We start from the raw sequence: 20,395 nt of genomic DNA on the forward strand, positions 1-20,395 counted from the left end.
TAACTATAAATCTTTATGAAAGATTTACACTTTTACGGGTCTAGTTGTAAAAATATTTTGCGGGATTTAACATGCTTACCCTAAAAACAATTAACTGTAAATATAAATTGGGATTACCTTGATTATATTTAAATCCTGAAGATAGAAGAAACGAAGAATATAAAAATATAGTAATCAATTACGAAATTATATTTAAAAACTCAAAAAGATGGAGATATAAAAAATAAAAATTCACTTATAACTTTATATTGGAGAATATTCATCTTGTAATAATGATAATTTACATATTTCTCAACAAAAAGAAGATGAATATGCCTGAAATTTTAAAGAATACAAAAATGAATCAGTAAGATGCTTACAACTAAATGAAATTTTTACAAATGATTTAGACTAACCTAATGTAAAATGAAAGATGAGCACAAATTTGGATGAAAGAAGAAAATATAAATAATGTTGTGAGAGTGTCTTCGATAGACTCTTCATTAACTCCATTTATCTTACAAATTAAAATTAAATTTTATTAGACTCTTCACTATCCACATTTAAGATCTTGCATAAAGTCGAGGTACATAAATTTATGATTGCATTAAGATCTTGGTCGATGCATGAATGTAAATATAACTATTACTTAATATTTAATTAATTTTATGAATAAAATAAAAACAAAATGATAATCTAACTTTGATGTTAAGAGGTTCCTACTTATAATAATATATGAAAAGATGAGAGTTATGAACATTAAGAGTATAAAGTTGAATAAGTAGTCATTGACATTTAATTGAATTTATACAATCAAATATTTAAATATTTTATAACAATTTAGTTTATAAAAAGGGAAAAATCGTAATTCAACTTTCTAACTTTTTTATTCATGCTTTTAGTAATATATATGATGATTATAAAATATTCTATGCTTCCACTCATATTTATGAAATTCCCCTCATATTAGATGGACCAAAATAATACATGTCACAGAAGGAGTAAATTTTTTCCACCTGCCTGTAGATTTCTATATAAATATTCAAGATGTCTAACACTAATCTTAATACAAGCGTTGTCTGGCTGGATGTGTCGTAAACGGTCAACGCCTGAAGGCTGTTCTCGTCCCTGTGGGGGGAGACGACAACCGTCTCTCCTCTCTACGAACACAAGAAGTAGCGTATACCGTCATTCAATGAGAGAGATGCAAAGAGCAACAGCCATCCCTGATACCAGTGAGATAAGTTGGATTACTGTATTCACTAACGTCGTCCTGCCAGTATTGTTCATTTCAGCCAACACTCCGGCAACTGAAATGTAGATGAAGCCGCCAGCAGTGAATCCCTGCAAGATCACATTCGAAATAAGAGAGGTACTCTTTTATGAACTCGATAAATGTATCTGACTGACAGCTCGAATAAGAATCTCACCTCAATCAATGACGAATGACCAGAATCTTGTCCCAATGTCAATGCCTACATAGCATAACACAACATGGTTCAATCAAATGCGATAAGCATAGCAGAATCTTGATCCATGCCAACAGATAGATTAATACTGACCAGTGCAGTTCCGGCTAGGGCCACTAGTGCAGATAAGAAGTTAAAGAAGAGAGCTTTGGAGACGCTGAACCCAGACCTTACCAAGATTCCAAAATCACCTATCTGCATAGAAAACACATAATAAGGTTTAGGGATCATTACATTCATGGAGATTGAACATAAATTCATGAGACAAAAAGGATGTCGTGCAGATGGGACGGATGTGAGATATGAGATAGAGATGAAGATTAATTTATCTTGATTGGCTGTAATAAGCTAAAATGTTGGGAACTTATGATAATGGAGAAAGCTTTACATGGTTGGGGGGAATAACATGACCAGAAGAAGTGTTACATTAAAGAAGAAAAGGATAGAAACTTGACAATTATTTTTAATACTGACTATGGACGAATTTCAATTGCACTTAATACGCCAGTATGGTTTAAATGATTAGCTTGACATAGCATAATTGAGAAACAAGCAGCACAAGAAAATCCAGTTGGTGTGTTGGACAAATACGAAAGTTGTCAAAGCCTGTCTACAAGGATTCATCAAGTCTGGCTTCCATAAATCACATTACTTTTCCTGACAAAGAATTGACGGATTTACAAGTGATCAATAAGACAGAGAAAATGTTGTCGTGGAATCATGGAGTAATGTGATCTAGTTTGATAAATCACCAAATGAGCTAATAGACTATAGTTCCTACATGAGCTCAAAACTGCATACAAAAATTAAGTTAAGCAATTTAACAAATAAGAGACAGAGAATAGAGAAATGATAATAAAAAATGATTACTGCAATCATGTTTTACTTGATTGAACTTGCTGATTCAAAGAAAAGGAGCAACTTCATGCATCTACATGCAGCCGCTAGTATGGGTAATCCATTAAAAACATGCAAACGCTATTGACATTGTAATGTAAAACAACTAGAAAGAAATATACAAGACCTCTTGAGGGAGCTCATGTGCCAGAAGAAACAAAGTTCTTGACCACCCACCAACTGATCCATGAAGGAGGAATGCACTTCCCAAAGCCATCCCATCAGTAAAATTGTGCTGTACCATAACATAAATTCTCTCAATCTAAATGTTCACCAGCCAGATATATCTAGTTGTTTGTGAGAAATCATAAACAGAGAGGAAGGCTTATGTAGCAGTCATACAACACCATCAGAAAAGAGGTTGAGATAACCAAAGACAAGGCTTGAACGTGATTTAGCCTGTTCCTCTCCAGTTGATGTAGAATTGGTAGAGCAATTTGCAGCATCTAAAGCAGTATTGTCTTCAGCAGCACTGGAGCCAGTATTCCTCTGCCATGGCTAGCATATGAGACGATAGAAATAACAACTATATAACTGCACGCAAATAGATATTCAATCACTGCATATCGTTTCTAAAAATCTCTCCAGTGGCTGCAAAGACAAACTATTCAAAGAGATTTTCAATCTAGGAAAAGACACTGCAGAATTGATAAAACTGATGGAAGACACATTAGCCCTATAGCCTATTTGGTCAAGCTTCTGTGTAGCCAAAAAGCCTTTTCAATTTTTTTTTTTCAAAATTTGTTTATTTTAGCACGCTGAGGTGTTTGGACAAGCTTTTATAGGAAAAAAATAAGTGCTTATGAGTAGTAGCAGTAGCTTTAAAAAAAAGTAGCTTTTCCGCAGAAGCACTTTTTGAACATTGGCCAAGAACAAAGAACTGCTCTAATATTGGCTGAAGTGTTCTTCAAATAGATTACTCAAACATAAACTGCAAATGATTATTCATGTACAATATTGTTCACAAGATTGAATTTAGTTTAAGTCAAGTATGAAAAGTGGAAAGAAACAATTTTTCTTTTCTGAGAAATAAAACTGGAAAGAAACAATTTCACCGCAATTACATTGAAAAACCATCTTGACAAAGCAGTTATTTGTGTTTTGGTCAGTGCCTCGCAGCATGTTATGCTGAAGGAAATGTTCACATGACCCTCTAAATTCTGAATAAAATTATTATTTTCCAGTATTTGTTTTAGTATTACGTGAAAGTTCACAAGTGCAGATCATCCTGACAAGAAATACACTTAACTGAATCTCAGCATGGGAAAATATGGAACAGCAAATTTTGGGGAATGTATTGGTTCTACCTTCCGTAGAATAGCTCCTCCATTTGGTTTCTCCCCATTGGGAGAGTCAGTAGACACTCCATCCACTCTACTCCCTCCAGCTACCTTTTCTGATGAACTTCCATCTTTCTCCTGAGACAGTTCCCGGAGATTATCATCAGCATCATTATCATCCTTCAACTTTGTGTAGTGCATATGATGATGGTGATGATGACCATGACTCCGCTCATTGACTCCTCCAGAAAACTCTTCAACATACCTCACAAGCTTCTCAACAATAAGAAAGAGCACAATTCCAGCTGCCAAAACAAAAGTTCCATGAAACATTCAGCTGTAAAGTCAATGACAGTTCCTCTGGAATATTTTTTTGAGAATTTTTGTTTTGAGAAGAAAATAAACGCAGCTACACAATGAGCAACATAGCGATTAGCGAACTATTCTTTCCCCTTCCCTTTGGAATATTTGTATGCTAAAAGTTCTGATATTTCCTATTTTGTGATACGGAGCAGACCTTCCCAGTATGTTTCTTGCAAAACTATACATACAAAATTTCACAAAATGAATAATGAAATTTAAAAGCAGAATCATGTCCAAGAAACTTACCCAAAATGGACAATCCAACAGAAAGATCCTCCAATGAATGGGCGTGTGAATGACCAGAGTGATCATGAAGATGGTCATCATGGGAGTGGGAGTGCCCACCACCTAAAAGAAGTAATCTGTTCGGTAAAATCCTTCAATGCCACAAATAGTTAAAGGCAACAATATTTGGGTTTAGAAGATAGACACCAAATATGTCTGATATATCACCTTCCTTCTCTCAGACGAATAACTATATTCTAATAGCACCTCTAAGGATATGCATACCTACTAATTAGATATTACTGCCTCTGTTCCAATTCATTTGCTATATTTTAACTGGACATTCTTGAAAGAAAGAAAGAAAGAAAGAAGATATTTGGCACATCGAATAAAATATTGAATTTGGGATAGTTTGATAGTCATGAGTTTAAGAAAGAAAGAGAACTCTTTGACGAATTGGATAAATATTCATATGAAACCAAGGGCAGCCTTTTACAGAATAGTTTATGTTCCTGTTTTAGGAAAAAAGGTTTATCAATATAGAAAAGTGGCCATCTTATTAGAATGGAAATGGACACAAAAGGAAATAGTGCCAAACAAACTGGGACAGAAAGAGAGTTATTCTTTCCCAGAAAATGATGCTCAAACTGACCTACAGTCTCAGCTCAGGAGAAGAATATTCCCACTAAACTACATGCATCAGCACAACATTAGGACAAAGATGAGCACGACAAAGTTATTCAATCTCTCCGACATGAACTAGACAAGTGAATTGAGAGTAGTGAAAGGTGGAAAGGGGAGTTACCCAAGCACTCAGGGGCAGCAAGTTAAGCAAACCTGCCTTTGATGGTGTAAGCTAGTGAGTTTTAGTAGGCTGGCAGCTTCATGGGTAGACATCTAAGAAGCATGCCTGATGTAAATACATCTCGCTTATATCATTTTAACAATTATTGAGCTAAGTACAACCAAATTATGACGGATGCTAACAGTTTATGGTATTTCAAGGTAAGTGAGCCAAAAAGCAATATGCAATGTTACTTCTTAATTAATTTAAGATTAAGAATCATACCAAAAGCATGTGGCAATTGGTGAAGGAAAGCATCCCCCAGCATGGCTCCTGCCTGTATAAGTCATGAAGTAGGGCTAGACTGAGTGAACTTTCACCCTAGTAAATAATTTTAGAAACAATCGTCCAATAACTGTTCTAAGCATGTGTAAATGAATTAGTATAATTTCCAATCAGAAACAGAATTAATTTAGTAGGCAGCATTCATATAAATGATAAGGCAGAAATCCAGATAAACTGAAGGATCAATTTCAGATATATGGAAAAGAATAATGCAAATAAAACTGAAAATGCCAGCATATTGTTCAATTATAAAAAAATGTGTCAACTCATAAGCAGAAGATCGTCGATTCGTAATCAACAAACATAATAATCCTTTCAAACCTTCCTCCGATAGAAACTCTTTAAGCATTTCACTTGCTGAAGCCATTTGTTACATTACCTACACATCATTAACTTATGGGGAACCGTGTTCACGATCATCTTTTTAAAGCTCAACAGAACCTTGAGAGAAGATTTAGTTTGAAATAACTATAAAGTATAAGCTACTGAGATATGTTATAGCTAATAGAGAACTTCCTCGGCACAAATCAATTTCCTAGTTTCTTTCTAAGTGGTCCTGAAGTAGTCCATTTCAAGATAAGAAATCTGGTTTCCCACCTTGTTCAATACTTTTTAAACATGAGACCCCTGACAAAGAGTAACACCACCTACTTTATGTTTTCAAAATTTAAAACTAGAAACAAGTTAAAATATGATGCCTCATCTAGTAAACTGAGACCAATTAATACTACATGGAAGGAATATGAGCAACAGAAGCACCTTTCTGATTACCGTGGCTTCTGATTATTTAAGAAAGTGATTTTCAAATAATTGATCATGAAGATCATTTACCGAAATTCTCTTTGGATGTAACTTACAGTAAACTATTCAAAGGAGACAAACAGAAGTAATAACTTTGTTTAAGCTGTCTGAAGAAAAATAAGTTGCATATGGAAAAAAAGAAAAGCAACTTCTGATATAATAGGAAATAGATCTTTCTATCTATGCAATTACAATTTGTTATAATTGCTAAGTTAATCACTGTACTTTCATTTTTATTATTCATGTGGAGAAAACTGTAACTATGGTATAAATATTTGGATTCCATTATGCAAATACAAGTTTGGCGAGTATTTGCAAAAGAATTAGATTTCAGTATACAAAACATTGAAATACTGGTAGATGGTGTATTTCACGTAAAATATTGTTTTCGCTCAGAAATGTTCAACTTTCATAAATTTTTCCTAGCTGAAGTTAATGCAAACACAATTTCACCTTAAACAAACATTTTTTCAACTTGAATAATAAACAGAATAATTTGAACAAACCACAGAAGATATTCAGGAAGTCTAACAATAAGATATCACTCTCACCCCAAATAATGCTAAAGAATCTACAACTGCTTTTGACGGCTTCCCGTGTACTGCAGGAAATAAAACAATTGGATTCCATGAGCAGAAAGGAAATTTCAAATGAAGATAGGAATTGAATCTTAAAGAAGGCGGCATAAACATAATTATAAGAATTTGAGCCACTTACTAAATATTAAAGGCAAAAGAATCAGGCAGATAAGGGAAGCCAAGCTCACTAATAGTGAGCAACCCATTGCATTGACCCATAGACCTGTCAATGGAACCAGAGAAAACCTCTCAGTGACAACTAAAGACACCCATCCCAGAGATCTATCAAAATGGATCGCGTATGTCGTGTGCCATTAAGAAGTTTTTTCACATATACGAGCAATCATGGAGTTGCCTATTATGTGTTACATTGGATTTTCTAAAATTTTGTATATGTCGAACAAGTTCAAGCCTTCTTGTGAATGATTTGCTTAAAGCAGAATATCAGGCCTTTCAGATGAGATGAAGAGTAATATCACTCTCAAAAAAAGAGTCATATCAACAATGACACTTCAAGTAAAGAGATACCCGAAAAAAGACCAAGCAAATAAATGTAACATCACAAAATGTGTATCATCCAATCAAACACACAAATAAAATAAAGTATCTAGCATCCTGGTGCAAAAATAAGTAAATTTGGTTGAGAGTACCTATCTATGAATCTCAAAAGTCCAACAGTATGCACAAAATAAGTTACTGAAGTTTGCATTCTGAGTTGACTTCAAAATAATGTCATACTTGATATCCACCTTTTGATTGGAACTGTTTGGAAAACATATATCAGTGACAAACAAATTTTAAAAAAGCATCAGTTTTTCAAGCTATGGCAGCGTTCATCCCTATGTCAAAACACCTTTACAGCATGATATCCACCTTTTGACTAAAACTGTTTGGAAGACCTATATCAGTGACGATCAAATTTTCATAAAGCAACAGTTTTTCAAGCTATGGCAGTGTCCATCCATATGTCAAAGCCACGAATCACCTTCACAGCATGCATTACATTCTAGACATGCTCCATTTCCATTGTCACCTTCTATTCAATTGAAATAATACCTAAGAAAACGTGTCCTACTATACCAAGAGAAAAACCTTATCAACACATTCAATACCTCCCCCATTTCAAATTGTGGCTGATAATAGCCTTTACAGGACAATACAGGTGGTACAAGCAACCTCTTCTGATATTGGGAAAATAACATCCTTTTGCAACAAACTCATAAAGATCTTTGCTTTCAATATTAAATATGAGAAGAAAAGTTGTCTTTAATTCCTACAGAAAAGAAAAAAAGCAATACCAACAACAACTACCTCAATCCTAAGCTTGGTGTCAGTTCTATGAATCTTCACTATTCATTTCACTCCATTTTCACCCTTACATTCCACAATTCAACAGTCTGGGGTGTGCCAAAGTCAAAAGCACAAATCAAAATGACATAAATAAGCACTATTAATATGAATATGCCACAGTTTACAGTGAGCTAAAAACTCAAACGGGGTTCCAGGATTCAGCTTATACTTCAAAAGGAATAAACTTTACCAAGACCAGTAAGATCCTTGACTCCATGTCCATCATGATGATGATGATGATGATGTTCATCCATACTAGCATGAGACCCAAATCCATACAGTTTCAGATCCTCCTCTTCAGCCAATTCCTCTAGAAGCTTCCTCTGCTCAACTCCACTCGACCCATGATCATGATCATGGTGATGCCCCTCATGGCCATGATGACCATGACCATGGCTACACTGATGAAATTCCTGCTTGGGATCTTCTAGAGCCTTCGCTTCTACAGAAGACCCAAAAATCACTAGCCATAAAGAAGTAGAAACAATCAAGAAGAAGCAGATCTGTTTCACCAAAGCATCAATTTTTTTCGACATTTTGTCAATTTGGGCAAGAACAAAATCAGCTAAAAACCCTAAATTTATGGAAGGGTGAGATGATAAGGGCGTGTTTGGATAAAGGGTATTAGGAATCAAGAAGAGCGGTTCTTGCAAGTGCCTTCTATGGTGATTACACAAACAGCACAGAAAAATAGTATTATTATTCCTATTATTATGCCAAAAGTTACTACATCCATTTCTACTAAAAGGGGTCTCAAAAGTGTTGATTTTAGTCCTCTGAGAATTGCAGAAAGGTACTGAACTTTTAAGGAAAATATAGTGAATGTTCATAGTACACTATGATTTTTTTTTTGTTTTGTTTTTTTTGTATGATGAAGAAGATATGGTGATGTGTCAAAAATCACTAATCATTGATCTTTGTCAAAGCATGTGGTGGTTGGAGTGAAAAGTATTTTAGTTGAAGCAAAAAAATAGTGAAGTGCTTTGCATATTCTCTAGCAAGAAAGTAGAAAAAAGAAATTCTCAAGGGGTTTGTTTGGTTGCAAAAAAAGTTATGTAGGTGTTAGTAATAAAAACGTGTCGTGAAAATTTAAAAGGTGTTTTATAAAGTGGTTGTTAGATTAACTATGACGTATCAAGTAGAGTGTTGTGTCTTATAAATTGGTTGTTAGATTAGTTATGAAGTATTGAGGAGAGGTAATTAGAGAAGACATACGCACCTACAACTCGCCGAGAATGCAACTCTAGTTAAGAGCATGTGCAGGTCGAAAATTAGGAGCAAAATATTAGTAAGTAGTTGAGAGTTGTTTCTCTTTTCGATATTATTATCACTTTTTTTTTTACTATCTTAGTCTTCAATTTACTATTACAATTTACATATCCTTTCCTATATTTTGAGATTTCGTAAAATAACTTAGTGAATGCTTTCTAAGAAGGGTTTATCCGTCGAGCTAAACTAACCACATGTTATATATATATACTATTATATTTCATTTTTTACCGTCACTATGTAACGTAAATTGCATACCCAAACGTAATCAAACATGAATGTGAGTATGTATCCATCTCCTCTCGAGTACATGACACCCTTGAATGAGTGCGTAATAGCTCATACCATGTTCAAATTACTAGCCCCAATGCTATGAAACAAAGGATTATCGAATAAAGAATGATAACATATATATGACATAACATAACAATATTTCCTTTGCAAAATTCTATATCTACATAAGTTCATATTATGTAAAAAAAAATGATCCATATTGGAGTAAGAAAAAAAAAATTCCCTCTTTCCTCTCTTGTTTGATACTATATAGCTTTTGTTACACATTATATTTGTTGTTCATCCATGAAAACCAAGAACCTCAGAGTGATCATCGCTACGTAAAGCTAATCAAATCGGGCAATTCTTGAGGTTTAACAGGTACATTATTAGTCGAGTTAGTAAGTTCCGAATAATCTTCAAAAGGATTTATTCTTGATTTGAAGTTCACTATAGCAGAAGAGTCATCAGCACCATGTTCTTCATCGAAAGTCTCCCAACGATTAGTAATTATCGTCTTCAATTTGGTTTCGGACTCCTTTTGTTCATATATCACAATGTGTTGATTGATTTCATCAATCTTTTCGGATGAATCTGAAGGTCCTCCATTGATGATTTCTTCGAGTTCTTTGATTTCTTCGTTTGGGATTTGGTCTACTATTGGACATATTTCAGCATTTCTAACACCAATATCTCTGTTAAACTCGAAATATTGAGACAATTCTACACCTTGTATATTCGCCTTTTTCATGATTTTAAGAGCCAATGTAGCTTCAACTTTACCAATAACGTTAATCCTTGATAAAACACGAGCAATGCCAAGACGAATCCTGCTGTAAACATCGAAAATCTCTGTCACAACGCAATCCATAGCTTCGAGAATAAGAGGGACAATAGTAGAATATGATAATGGTCTAATATTAAGTAACATATCTAGCAATGTCTGCAATTTTTCGAGCAAAACAAGATCCTGAGCCATTGAATAATTCTCTTTTTCTTCATTTTCAAGATTTTGCACCACCATGTTCTTGTTCAATTTCACCATGCTTCTTTTCTCCTCCATTTCGATGTAGAGAAAGTACGATTTCTGATCAAGAAACATGAAATAAGCACGAATGAACGCGTTTATCCCCTGCATTTCGATGTTTCTTGAATGTCCATCTTCGAAATTTGATAGATCAAATGTCAACCTCCCAATTCTTTGGACACAAGGAAGCCTAGTGCTATATAGACCATGCATTAATATCAATACCTTAATTGCAACAACCCAACTCTTTGTTTTCTCCGTTCGAACAGATATAGCCCAAATAAGAGGCTTGAGATTAGTCGATGACAAACGTAGCCATCTAAATACGCGATCAACATTCTTCATGTTCATGGAGAATTCATCGTGGCTCGTAGCTTTTATAACAGCAGCCTCGATGTCTGGATTCCGGAGAGCTGTACGTCTCGATAAGCTAGAAATCCATACGCTATTTTGATCTTTAAGCAATCCGGAAACCTTTCTCCATAGCCTCATTGCTAGTTTGATGTTCTTTGCTCTGTTTCCCCTGTTTTTTCCTTCTTTCTTCTCTTGATGTTCTTTTTCTTGTTTGAAGAGTTTTTTGTGGTGGAATTCTTTTTTGTATTTTTTATTATTCATTATTATTTTCTTTCGTTTTAATTTATTTATCGTTTGAATGACTCGAAATGTAACTTTTATTGACTTAAAGGTTTAAAACACAAATAATTGTTCTATGCAAAGTTGATTTCTCCTTTACTTCGCTAAAAGATACACGTAATTTACGCTTTTAACTGATGATCATATACTTATTTTAATATTTGACTCAACTGTTTTGACTAAAATGCGCGTCAAAAACGCTTATAAAGAGTGTGTATATGAAGATTTTGACTAAGAAAGACTAATTATAGAAGAAACAAATGGGAATTACAAAACCATAGATGTCAATTTATATATTATCCTTGACATAATTTTATTTCACAAGAAAAAACTCCATATCATTTTGATATGCAATGAACTTCTTTTTTTTTCCTTCCATTTTCGCAACTATTATAATAAAGAAAATTCATAACATATTGAATGATGGACACTATAATATAATTCGTGTATGCAGATCTTATCACTAAATTATGGAAAAAAACTTATTTTTTTCTTTGTATATAGTTTACAATCCTTTGACTAACTTATTTTGAATCCCAAGAAACTCTTAGCTTGTAATTTCTCTCTATGTGCTGTTCAATTTGCTTTTTCAAGTCACCTTTCTGTATCCAAGTTCTTTTTTAGGTACCTCTTTGACTTTCCATTTGTTCCTTCAAAAGTGATTGTATGAACAGTATAATATAAAATAATAGTAGTGAATCTATGAACAAAAATATGAATAGCATTGATGAGAATAGATTTGGGAAGTTCTAAGAAAAGGGTGTTCATTTTCTTGAAGAATCAGCATTCCAAATGAAAATGGGCTGTGATAAGGGAAAGGAAATAGTTGTATTTGAGGAGCAAAATGAGGAAAACAACATATGGGTAGATAGGGATTTTCTTAAGTTAAATGAGTGTAAAGGGAATTCATCTAAAAGGGTAGCTGAGAATGAGGAAATTTTGGTAGAAATTAGTGAAAAGAAGCTTAAAGGTGGAATCTTTGATCTTTCCTCTAAAGGGGTAGCTGAGAATGAGGAAATTTTGGTAGAAAATAGTGAAAAGAAGCTTAAAGGTGGAATCTTGGATCTTTCCTCTAAAGGGGTAGCTGAGAATGAGAAAATTTTGGTAGAAATTAGTGAAAAGAAGCTTAAAGGTGGAATCTTGGATCTTTCCTCTAAAGGGGTAGCTGAGAATGAGGAAATTTTGGCAGAAATTAGTGAAAAGAAGCTTAAAGGTGGAATCTTGGATCTTTCCTCTAAAGGGGTTGCTGAGAATGAGGAAATTTTGGTAGAAATTAGTGAAAACAAGCTTAAAGATGGAATCTTGGATCTCTCCTCTAAAAGGGTAGCTGAGAATGAGGAAATTTTGGTAGAAATTATTGAAAAGAATCTTATAGGTGGAATCTTGGATCTTTCCTCTAAAGGGGTAGCTGAGAATGAGGAAATTTTGGTAGAAATTAGTGAAAACAAGCTTAAAGATGGAATCTTGGATCTCTCGTCTAAAAGGGTAGCTGGGAATGAGGAAATTTTGGTAGAAATTAGTGAAAAGAAGCTTAAAGATGGAATTTTGGATCTTTCTTCTAAAGGGGTAGCTGAAAATGTGGAGATTTTAGCAGAATTTATAGGTGAGAAGGCAAAAGATGGAATCTTGGATCTTTCCTCTAAAGGGGTTCTTGAAAATGAAGAAATTTTGGCAGAAATTACAGATAAGAAGGCAAGAGATGGAATATTGGATCTTTCTTTGGCTTTGTATAGTACTAGCAGGAGTTTACAATCACCAGAACCATCAAATAACAACACAAGGATTGGGTATTTCAGGAATGGATCCTTGTCGTCGTGCTATTCCCACCCATTCTCCCACAATCTTAGCTACTCACTTACACTGAGTTCAGAAGATGATAGTGAGTATACCGGGGAGGGAATTAGTTGGTCCGGATTTAGCCAGTTTAGGAAAGTTGAAGCAGGAGATTGTACATTGTCAGGTCATCCTGATGGAAGTAGATTAGCTCTAAGTTGTAAACTGGTCAATAAGGAAATATGTGATAATGATACTGATAGGATCAGTAGCTCGGATAGTAATTCGTTTTTCCAATTCGAGTTGCCTACTAGACCAGTAAATGATGATCAATCAGGTGATTCGAGAATCCTTGGAGGAATAGTTTCAGAGCCTGTTCCTCTTATGGCTCAGATTATGCAAGAGCTTCCTGATGAAACAGTCGAATCAACAAAGGAATACTTGAGAAGCCTAATTGTGATTCCTGAGAAGAAAGGTTTGTTGATCAGCCTTCAGAACAGGCTCAATGGGAGATCTGATCTTACCATTGAGACTCTTTCGAAGTGTAATAAGACTCAACTAGAAATTTTCGTTGCCATAAAGATGGGACTTGTGACCTTCTTATCTTCCGAAAACCACCTTCAAGCCACTGAATTGATTGAGATTTTCTCTCTTGAAAGATGTCGAAACATTTACTGCAAGAGAGTGTTACCTGTTGATAATTGTAAGTGCAAAATTTGTTCGAAAAACAAGGGATTCTGCAATGTATGTATGTGTCAAGTATGTTTGAACTTAGATTACGCCAATGGTACTTGCAGTTGGGTAGGCTGTGATCTATGTGTGCATTGGTGTCATGTTGTTTGTGCTATACACAGAAATCTTATAAAACCAGGTCCAAGTATCAACGGTCCATCTGGAACAACTGAGATGCAATTTCACTGTCTTGGTTGTAGTCATTCTAGTGAAATGTTTCGGTTTACTAAAGAAATGTATAGATGTTGTGCAAAGAACTGGGATCAAGAAATCCTAATTAAAGAGCTTGACTATGTTCAAAAGATTTTCCAGGGGAGTGATGATTTTAAAGGTAAAGAGTTGCATGCTATAACTTATGGACTGCGAAACAAGCTAGAGAAAAAGATGATCTCTCCTTCAGACGCCTGCAATTTCATCTTTCAGTTTTTTAAATGTGAGTTTCAAACCAAACCTTATACTTTCTAATTTCAAAACTGTTAGATTTGGTGTTATTTGTCCTTTAGTATGATTTTGAGTCTCGTTTGTCTACCATTTCAGCACCAAGGCATCTTGAAAGTGAATCGTATTATTCCATGTATATGATATCTATCTACTGTTGTATAGGCCCGAGTTGAACATACGTTCCCTACTTCATATGATCTTTGTGGTACATTGGAACTAATTTTGATTTTCCGTATTAACAGACACGGATGGCTTGTCACATTTTCTTTCATCAAGTTTTCCGGCGTCTATCCCTCTTGATGATAAATCTTCCTTCTACATCATGAACTCTTCAAGTAGAAGAAAAGCTGATCATCATCGTCAAAGTGATGCCAAGGATTCGTCAAAGTCTGACAAAACGATTGAGGACGAATGTTCAGCCATCAAAGAAGTATGAGCTCTCCAAGTGAAAGAAAAAAAGATGATAGTTTGCAAAGCATTATGAGGATCAAAGAAGCAGAAACACTGACTTTCTAGTTATTTTAACTTCACCATTTAAATGTATGAGCGTTGTGACGAGCAACGATTCTTAGACCATTTTAGCCACTCTTAGACTTCTAGCAGGGCAAGTAAAGGCTTGCAGGGAGATAGCATCAGTGGCAGACTTAAAGCTGTGGAATTCATCACTGAACAGACTGAATAAGTTGCCTTGAAGCTGATTTTCCTATTGCTAGTCTCTGTGTTATCATCTGTTCCCTAACTGTTTTGCTAGTGTTGTGTCTTTCTGTATGATCCATGTTGTTGCCACATTTAGTTTCTTTGATGTTATAACAAGTTTCAAAAGCTCGTTGTTTTAGTAGTAGGATAAGAAATAAGTTATCTATGTATTAATTTTCTGTATAATTTTGTATATTTACATGCATAGGAAATAAGTTATTCATGTATAAAATTTATAAGATGTTTGGTTGACAATGTATAAGAAACCAGCATAACTAATACATGTATAAGCTACGAAGGAATCAATGTATAATTTTATGCAGAATAGAAGATAGAATAATTAATAGTACATGAATAACTAATTTCAAATTACATAGCTAATACTTTTAGTTGTCTTATACTTTCTCAATTTCAATTTGTTTGTCTTAATTTTCTTTTTAGTCTGTTCAAAAAAATGTCTCTGTTCTTTTTTCTAACAACTCTTCAAGTTTAAATTTTCACGTGACATGTTAAAATACAAAATTAAAGAACATTTTAAAACATGCTACATATTTTAGTTTAAGCTACTAACATTCAAAAGTTTTTTAATTATTTAAGTTTGTAGAAAGTCAAAATTACACATAAGTTATTCTTTAGTTTAATTTTTAACTAGTAGTATTTCTTTATTCTGATATTTTTGTTTACTCTTTTTTAGAAATAGAAACTAAAAATTAGATCAATTAGATGTTGCCACCCAACAAGATTTCCACTTATTGTCCCAATTTACGTAACACATTTATTTTTTGAAAGTCAAACAATTTAAGTTTGATAAAATTTGCGTATGAAATTTTCAATTTTTATGAAATAAAATTTATATATTTGTAAACTACATAAGAAGTATTATAAGTCATAGTAATTGACAATCTAAAAAATAGATAGACTTGTTTGAATCTCAAAATTTGAAATGTGTCATATAAATCGAGACGGATGAGTAACTCATGTTTTCCATGCAAAATAAATACCATCTCAACAACCTAAAAACATTGAATATTATTTGGATGAATTGTCAAAATCTTTAACAACTATTGAGCATTAGTGGAGCAAAAGCTACTTGAGGTATCCATCCCATTCCCCACCTGCACTCAATGAATTCTCACTCATTTCACTTTTATTTTTTTAGACTCTCCACTAGAATTATAATGTTTTTATGTAGTATGGACTTATTTAAAGGAGATGCAAACAACTCTTATTGTCTTTGCTACGGAGGTCGTGGAAGACACGGATTAAGGTAGAAGTTTAGTAAGTAGCAGTGTGTTGTTTTGCTATTCATCCATACTTATTAGCTATAATATTGCTCGTGTAGTCGCCTCTCCTTTAATTTATGTATACCTCTGAGGTACAGGTAAAGTCTGCATACACTCTACCCTCCCTAGGCCCAAATCGTATGTCGTTGTTGCAAACAGCTCCCATTGAAAAGGACACCTTGCATTAATGTTCATTTTAAAGACTCATTTTTTTCATTGGCATGATTCACTAATAATTTGTGGCAAGTGAAGTTTAAAAACATATAGTTGAGCTAAAAGAAGTCTTATAGTGTGGTAATAGGAAGGCTAAGAAAACAAAAAAAGATGACAAACAGAAGAAGAAATGTGCAACATTTTGTTCATGTAATTCTTGTTATTCTTCATTGTTTCAATGAAGGATTTTGCATAGAAGTAGATAGTATTAACAGCACTCAATCTCTGAGTGATCCCGGGATTTTATCGTCTCCGGGAGGGGTCTTCAAGTTGGGATTTTTCAGTCCACTAAACAGTAGTAATACGTATGTTGGTATTTGGTATAATTTTTCTGTTACAACTGTTATTTGGGTGGCTAATAGGGACAAACCTTTAAGAGATTCTTCTGGGGTTGTGAAGATATCTCGTGATGGAAATGTCGTTATGACGAATGGAGAGGAGGAGGTATTTAGGTCATCAAATGTTTCAACTTCTCAGGTAAACTCAATTGGCCTTCTGCAAGATTCTGGAAACTTTGTTCTCGTTGATCATCGGGACAATATGAGCACGATATGGCAGAGTTTTGAACATCCTTCTGATACAATTGTCCCTAGAATGAGAATAAGTGAAAACGCAAGGACAAGGGAGAGGGTAGAAGCAAAATCTTGGAGAAGCTCTCGCGATCCTGATATTGGAGACTTCTCTTTAGGAATAAGTAGTTCTGGATTCATTCCTCAGCTGTATATATGGAAAAGACAGACGTCCCTATTGGCGAAGTGGTCAATGGAATGGTCAGTTCTTTATCGGAGTGCAGGAACTGTATGCTATGGCGTTTGATGGATTTAGTCTAGCGAATGAACACCAAGGTTTCGTGTATTTTACTGGTCCTGTTTCTTCTGAATTCATAACCAAATTTGTCATCGATTGGAAAAGGAACATGGTTTGGGATGAAAATGAGACAAACTGGAAGATAACATGGTTAGTTCCCAAAAACGATTGTGAAGTTTATGGAGCATGTGGTCCATTTGGAAGCTGCAATTATTTTGAGTCGCCGATATGTTCTTGTCTGAAAGGTTTCAATCCAAAGCATAAGGAAGAATGGGAAAAGGGGAATTGGACTAGTGGTTGTGTTAGGAGGAGGCCTTTGCTATGTGAAGTAAAGAATAACACAAGGGATTCAAGTAAAGAAGACGGATTTCGAAAGATGAAGTTAACGAAATTGCCTGATTTTGCAGAAAGGTCATATACTATAGAAGAAGAATGTAGAAGCAAATGCTTAAGCAATTGTTCCTGCATAGCATATGCATTTGACACAGGTATCGGCTGTATGTTGTGGAGTAGCAACTTGATTGATATTCAGCAACTCCAAATCTGGGGCAAAGATCTCTATTTTCGCGTGGCATATTCAGAACTCGGTATGTATACTGGCTATCTACTTTTTTTCAGCTAGTATAGCTTATTCTGTCATTTTAGATATCATGGACTCAATAGGATTCCATGTATGTACTTTAAGTTGCTTACTTCTGCGAAGAACTGGTATTTGTTCACCTTTTGTGTTTGCTCTACAATGCAGATCATTATAAAGACATAAAGAAAATTGTAATCGCAGTGATCCTTGGTACGCTTACACTCTGTGTTTGTCTGTTGATCTACTGTACAAGGGTGGCCATACGTAGAGGTAAAACAGGCTATAAATTTTTTGCACTTCGTTGGCTAATGGCTATAGTTAACTTGTATTCCTGATGATATTAGGAGTGAAGAAAAAAGAGGTAGTTTTACTTGGTAACAAAAGTCCACTTCATATGGAAGAATTACAAGTCTTCAGCCTCGATATGCTTGCAAATGCAATATCCCAATTCCATGAGGATAATAAGCTTGGTCAGGGCGGTTTTGGTCCAGTTTACAAGGTATGATACTTATCTCTCTTCTCAAATTTCAAGTCACTGAAATTGGTGCTTTGACCTAGTGAGGAGGTGTGAGAAGTTGGCAACAGTGGGTTTTAGGTAGACGTAGGCCAAAGAAGCATTAGGGAGAGGTTTTTAGACAGGAGATGCAAAGCTCCAGCATTCCGAGGACATGACCTTAGATTAGCAGGTCATGGTGGTTGCAGATTAGGTGTGAGAAGTTGGCAACAGTGGGTTTTAGGTAGACGTAGGCCGAAGAAGCATTAGGGAGAGGTTTTTAGACAGGAGATGCAAAGCTCCAGCATTCCGAGGACATGACCTTAGATTAGCAGGTCATGGTGGTTGCAGATTAGGGCAGAAGCTTCGTAGGTAGTTGAGAGTTATAAGATGATGCATCGTACCTTCTCGTTATTACTCTTCTTTTGAATGCTATGTTATGTTTTTTCTATTATTTTCTACCTCGAGGTACAAATAAGGTTTGAGTACACTCTACCCTCCCCCTCTAGGACTACATTGGGTTTGTCGTTGTTGTTGAAAATTGGTGATTCTTTCTAGGGAAAATTGGAAGATGGGAAAGAAATAGCAGTCAAAAGGCTTTCAAAAGCCTCTGGACAGGGGCTGGAGGAGTTCATGAATGAAGTGTTGGTGATCTCTAAAGTCCAACACAGAAATCTTGTTAGACTCTATGGATGTTGTGTCGATAAAGAGGAGAAGATGTTGATTTATGAACACATGCCAACGAAACGTTATTATAGAACATAACCTAAAAACCGGTTCCAAGGAAAACTTCACCACTATAGTGAAGTGTTGTTATAGAGAGGTTTGACCGTAAGTACGTACCTTTATTTATTACATTATGATGGTATAGTTACTTTTGCTGTCATTTTGTGCATCAATAATTTTGATGATGATCAATTTTTCACTGTTTATTCAGGCATGGATGTTATGGAAAGAAGAAGATTTATCAGCTTTTATCGAGCCGTTCATATTGAATCCGAGCACGGAAATGGAGGTGAGAAAATGCATACAGATTGGTTTGCTGTGTGTTCAAGAATTTGCTGAAGACAGGCCAAATATTTCATCTGTTCTTGTGATGCTTACTAGTGAAACTACAAGTCTTCCTTCACCATTACAACCTGCTTTTACTGAAAGTAGAGAAACTAAGTGTACTTTGAACAATATCAGTATCACAAACCTGACTGGTAGATAACATGAGCATATGAAATTGCCTTTTGGTGAAAAGATTGTTGTCCATCACATTTGCATCTTCTTCTTTTAACCCCTCGTCAATATTTTTTTAAAAACGTAACTGAATTAACTTGCATGCACCTTGACTAATTCTACAAGATACCTCCCACCAGGTACCCGAGTCCGTCCACCATGGCTTGAACCAATGGGGAAAAACACACATAATGCTAAGCGCTAACAACATGCTAATATGCACAACTTCAATTTCTTGCAAGAAGTTGAGCCTCCTAACTTGAGTTTCATATTTGGTAAATTTTGTGACTATCAATATGACCTTCACATAAGTCACACAGCCTGAGAAAAGACAACGAAATAGTCGTCACCGTCGCGGCGTCACATTTACGCACTTCAGACTATCAAAATGCAAAACCAAGAACATCTACAATAAGAATGTTGACACAAAAACAGCAACTTTAGACCATGCCTAGAGTAAGTGACTGGAGAAGTTCAGACTTCAGCCACACCCCAAATTAAGAAACTTTACATTATCACTGACTCAAATAGTGTAACAAGGACCAACCCACACTACCAAGTCAATGCAAATTACAATCTTGAGATTGTTATATTTTCACAATAGTTGACTGCCACCAACATCTACACAGAGTCACAAAGTCGAAGCACACGCCAATCTTTAAGATTACTTGTACTCCAATCTTAAGATTACTTATACTCGCAACAGTTATCAGCCAATTACCTGTACTCACAACAGTTATCAGCCACGAGCTATGTAACTGTAAGTTACTGAGGTGATAACACTCTATAGGACTAAAGGTGCAGAAAGTTGCAAACACATTAGACATTCATGTAGTCATCTGAACAAAATCATCAATCATGACAAACACTCTATAGGACA

The 20,395-nt window shown here is 34.9% G+C and overlaps 4 protein-coding genes and 1 non-coding gene across 8 annotated transcripts; 2 read left to right on the top strand and 3 right to left on the bottom strand.

The window, feature by feature from the left end:
- Positions 1 to 925: 925 nt before the first annotated feature.
- Positions 926 to 9,138, bottom strand: LOC101258645 (IAA-alanine resistance protein 1). Of its 2 annotated transcripts, none has more exons than XM_004236861.5 (11): positions 8,262 to 9,138; positions 6,861 to 6,944; positions 6,695 to 6,744; positions 5,283 to 5,334; positions 4,235 to 4,336; positions 3,653 to 3,930; positions 2,688 to 2,834; positions 2,473 to 2,580; positions 1,542 to 1,643; positions 1,410 to 1,454; positions 926 to 1,323 (listed from the first exon to the last, which is right to left on the bottom strand). In XM_004236861.5, the coding sequence occupies exons 1-11, from the start codon at positions 8,899 to 8,901 to the stop codon at positions 1,168 to 1,170; spliced, it is 1,764 nt and encodes a 587-aa protein (XP_004236909.1). In that variant the 5' UTR covers positions 8,902 to 9,138; the 3' UTR covers positions 926 to 1,167. The 2 variants fall into 2 exon arrangements, with proteins under 2 accessions (XP_004236909.1, XP_019068802.1); XM_019213257.3 differs by having other exon boundaries at positions 2,688 to 2,843; positions 8,262 to 9,109.
- Positions 1,018 to 1,149, bottom strand: LOC112941423 (U6atac minor spliceosomal RNA). Its single transcript, XR_003246707.1, has one exon. It is a non-coding gene; the product is annotated as a U6atac minor spliceosomal RNA (small nuclear RNA).
- Positions 9,139 to 9,950: 812 nt separating the features above from the next.
- Positions 9,951 to 11,132, bottom strand: LOC101258359 (putative clathrin assembly protein At1g25240). Its single transcript, XM_010321250.1, has one exon. The coding sequence runs from the start codon at positions 11,130 to 11,132 to the stop codon at positions 9,951 to 9,953; it is 1,182 nt and encodes a 393-aa protein (XP_010319552.1).
- A 379-nt stretch (positions 11,133 to 11,511) lies between these two features.
- LOC101256670 (protein OBERON 3-like) lies at positions 11,512 to 15,196 on the top strand. The gene is made up of 2 exons (XM_004237138.5): positions 11,512 to 14,211; positions 14,462 to 15,196. The coding sequence occupies exons 1-2, from the start codon at positions 12,066 to 12,068 to the stop codon at positions 14,653 to 14,655; spliced, it is 2,340 nt and encodes a 779-aa protein (XP_004237186.3). The 5' UTR covers positions 11,512 to 12,065; the 3' UTR covers positions 14,656 to 15,196.
- A 781-nt stretch (positions 15,197 to 15,977) lies between these two features.
- LOC101256374 (G-type lectin S-receptor-like serine/threonine-protein kinase At1g11300) lies at positions 15,978 to 19,536 on the top strand. 3 transcript variants are annotated; one of them, XR_011220521.1, is made up of 5 exons: positions 15,978 to 17,805; positions 17,964 to 18,068; positions 18,143 to 18,297; positions 18,850 to 19,122; positions 19,229 to 19,536. XR_011220521.1 is itself a non-coding variant. In XM_010321074.4 (4 exons), exons 1-4 carry the CDS (start codon positions 17,217 to 17,219, stop codon positions 19,502 to 19,504), a joined length of 1,125 nt encoding a protein of 374 aa, XP_010319376.1. In that variant the 5' UTR covers positions 15,978 to 17,216; the 3' UTR covers positions 19,505 to 19,536. The 3 variants fall into 3 exon arrangements, 1 of the variants encoding a protein (XP_010319376.1); XR_011220522.1 differs by having other exon boundaries at positions 18,850 to 19,126; positions 19,229 to 19,367; XM_010321074.4 differs by lacking the exon at positions 18,850 to 19,122.
- The last annotated feature ends 859 nt before the right edge of the window (positions 19,537 to 20,395 follow it).

Source organism: Solanum lycopersicum, chromosome 4, assembly GCF_036512215.1.
Source record: "Solanum lycopersicum chromosome 4, SLM_r2.1".
NCBI lineage: Eukaryota > Viridiplantae > Streptophyta > Magnoliopsida > Solanales > Solanaceae > Solanum > Solanum lycopersicum.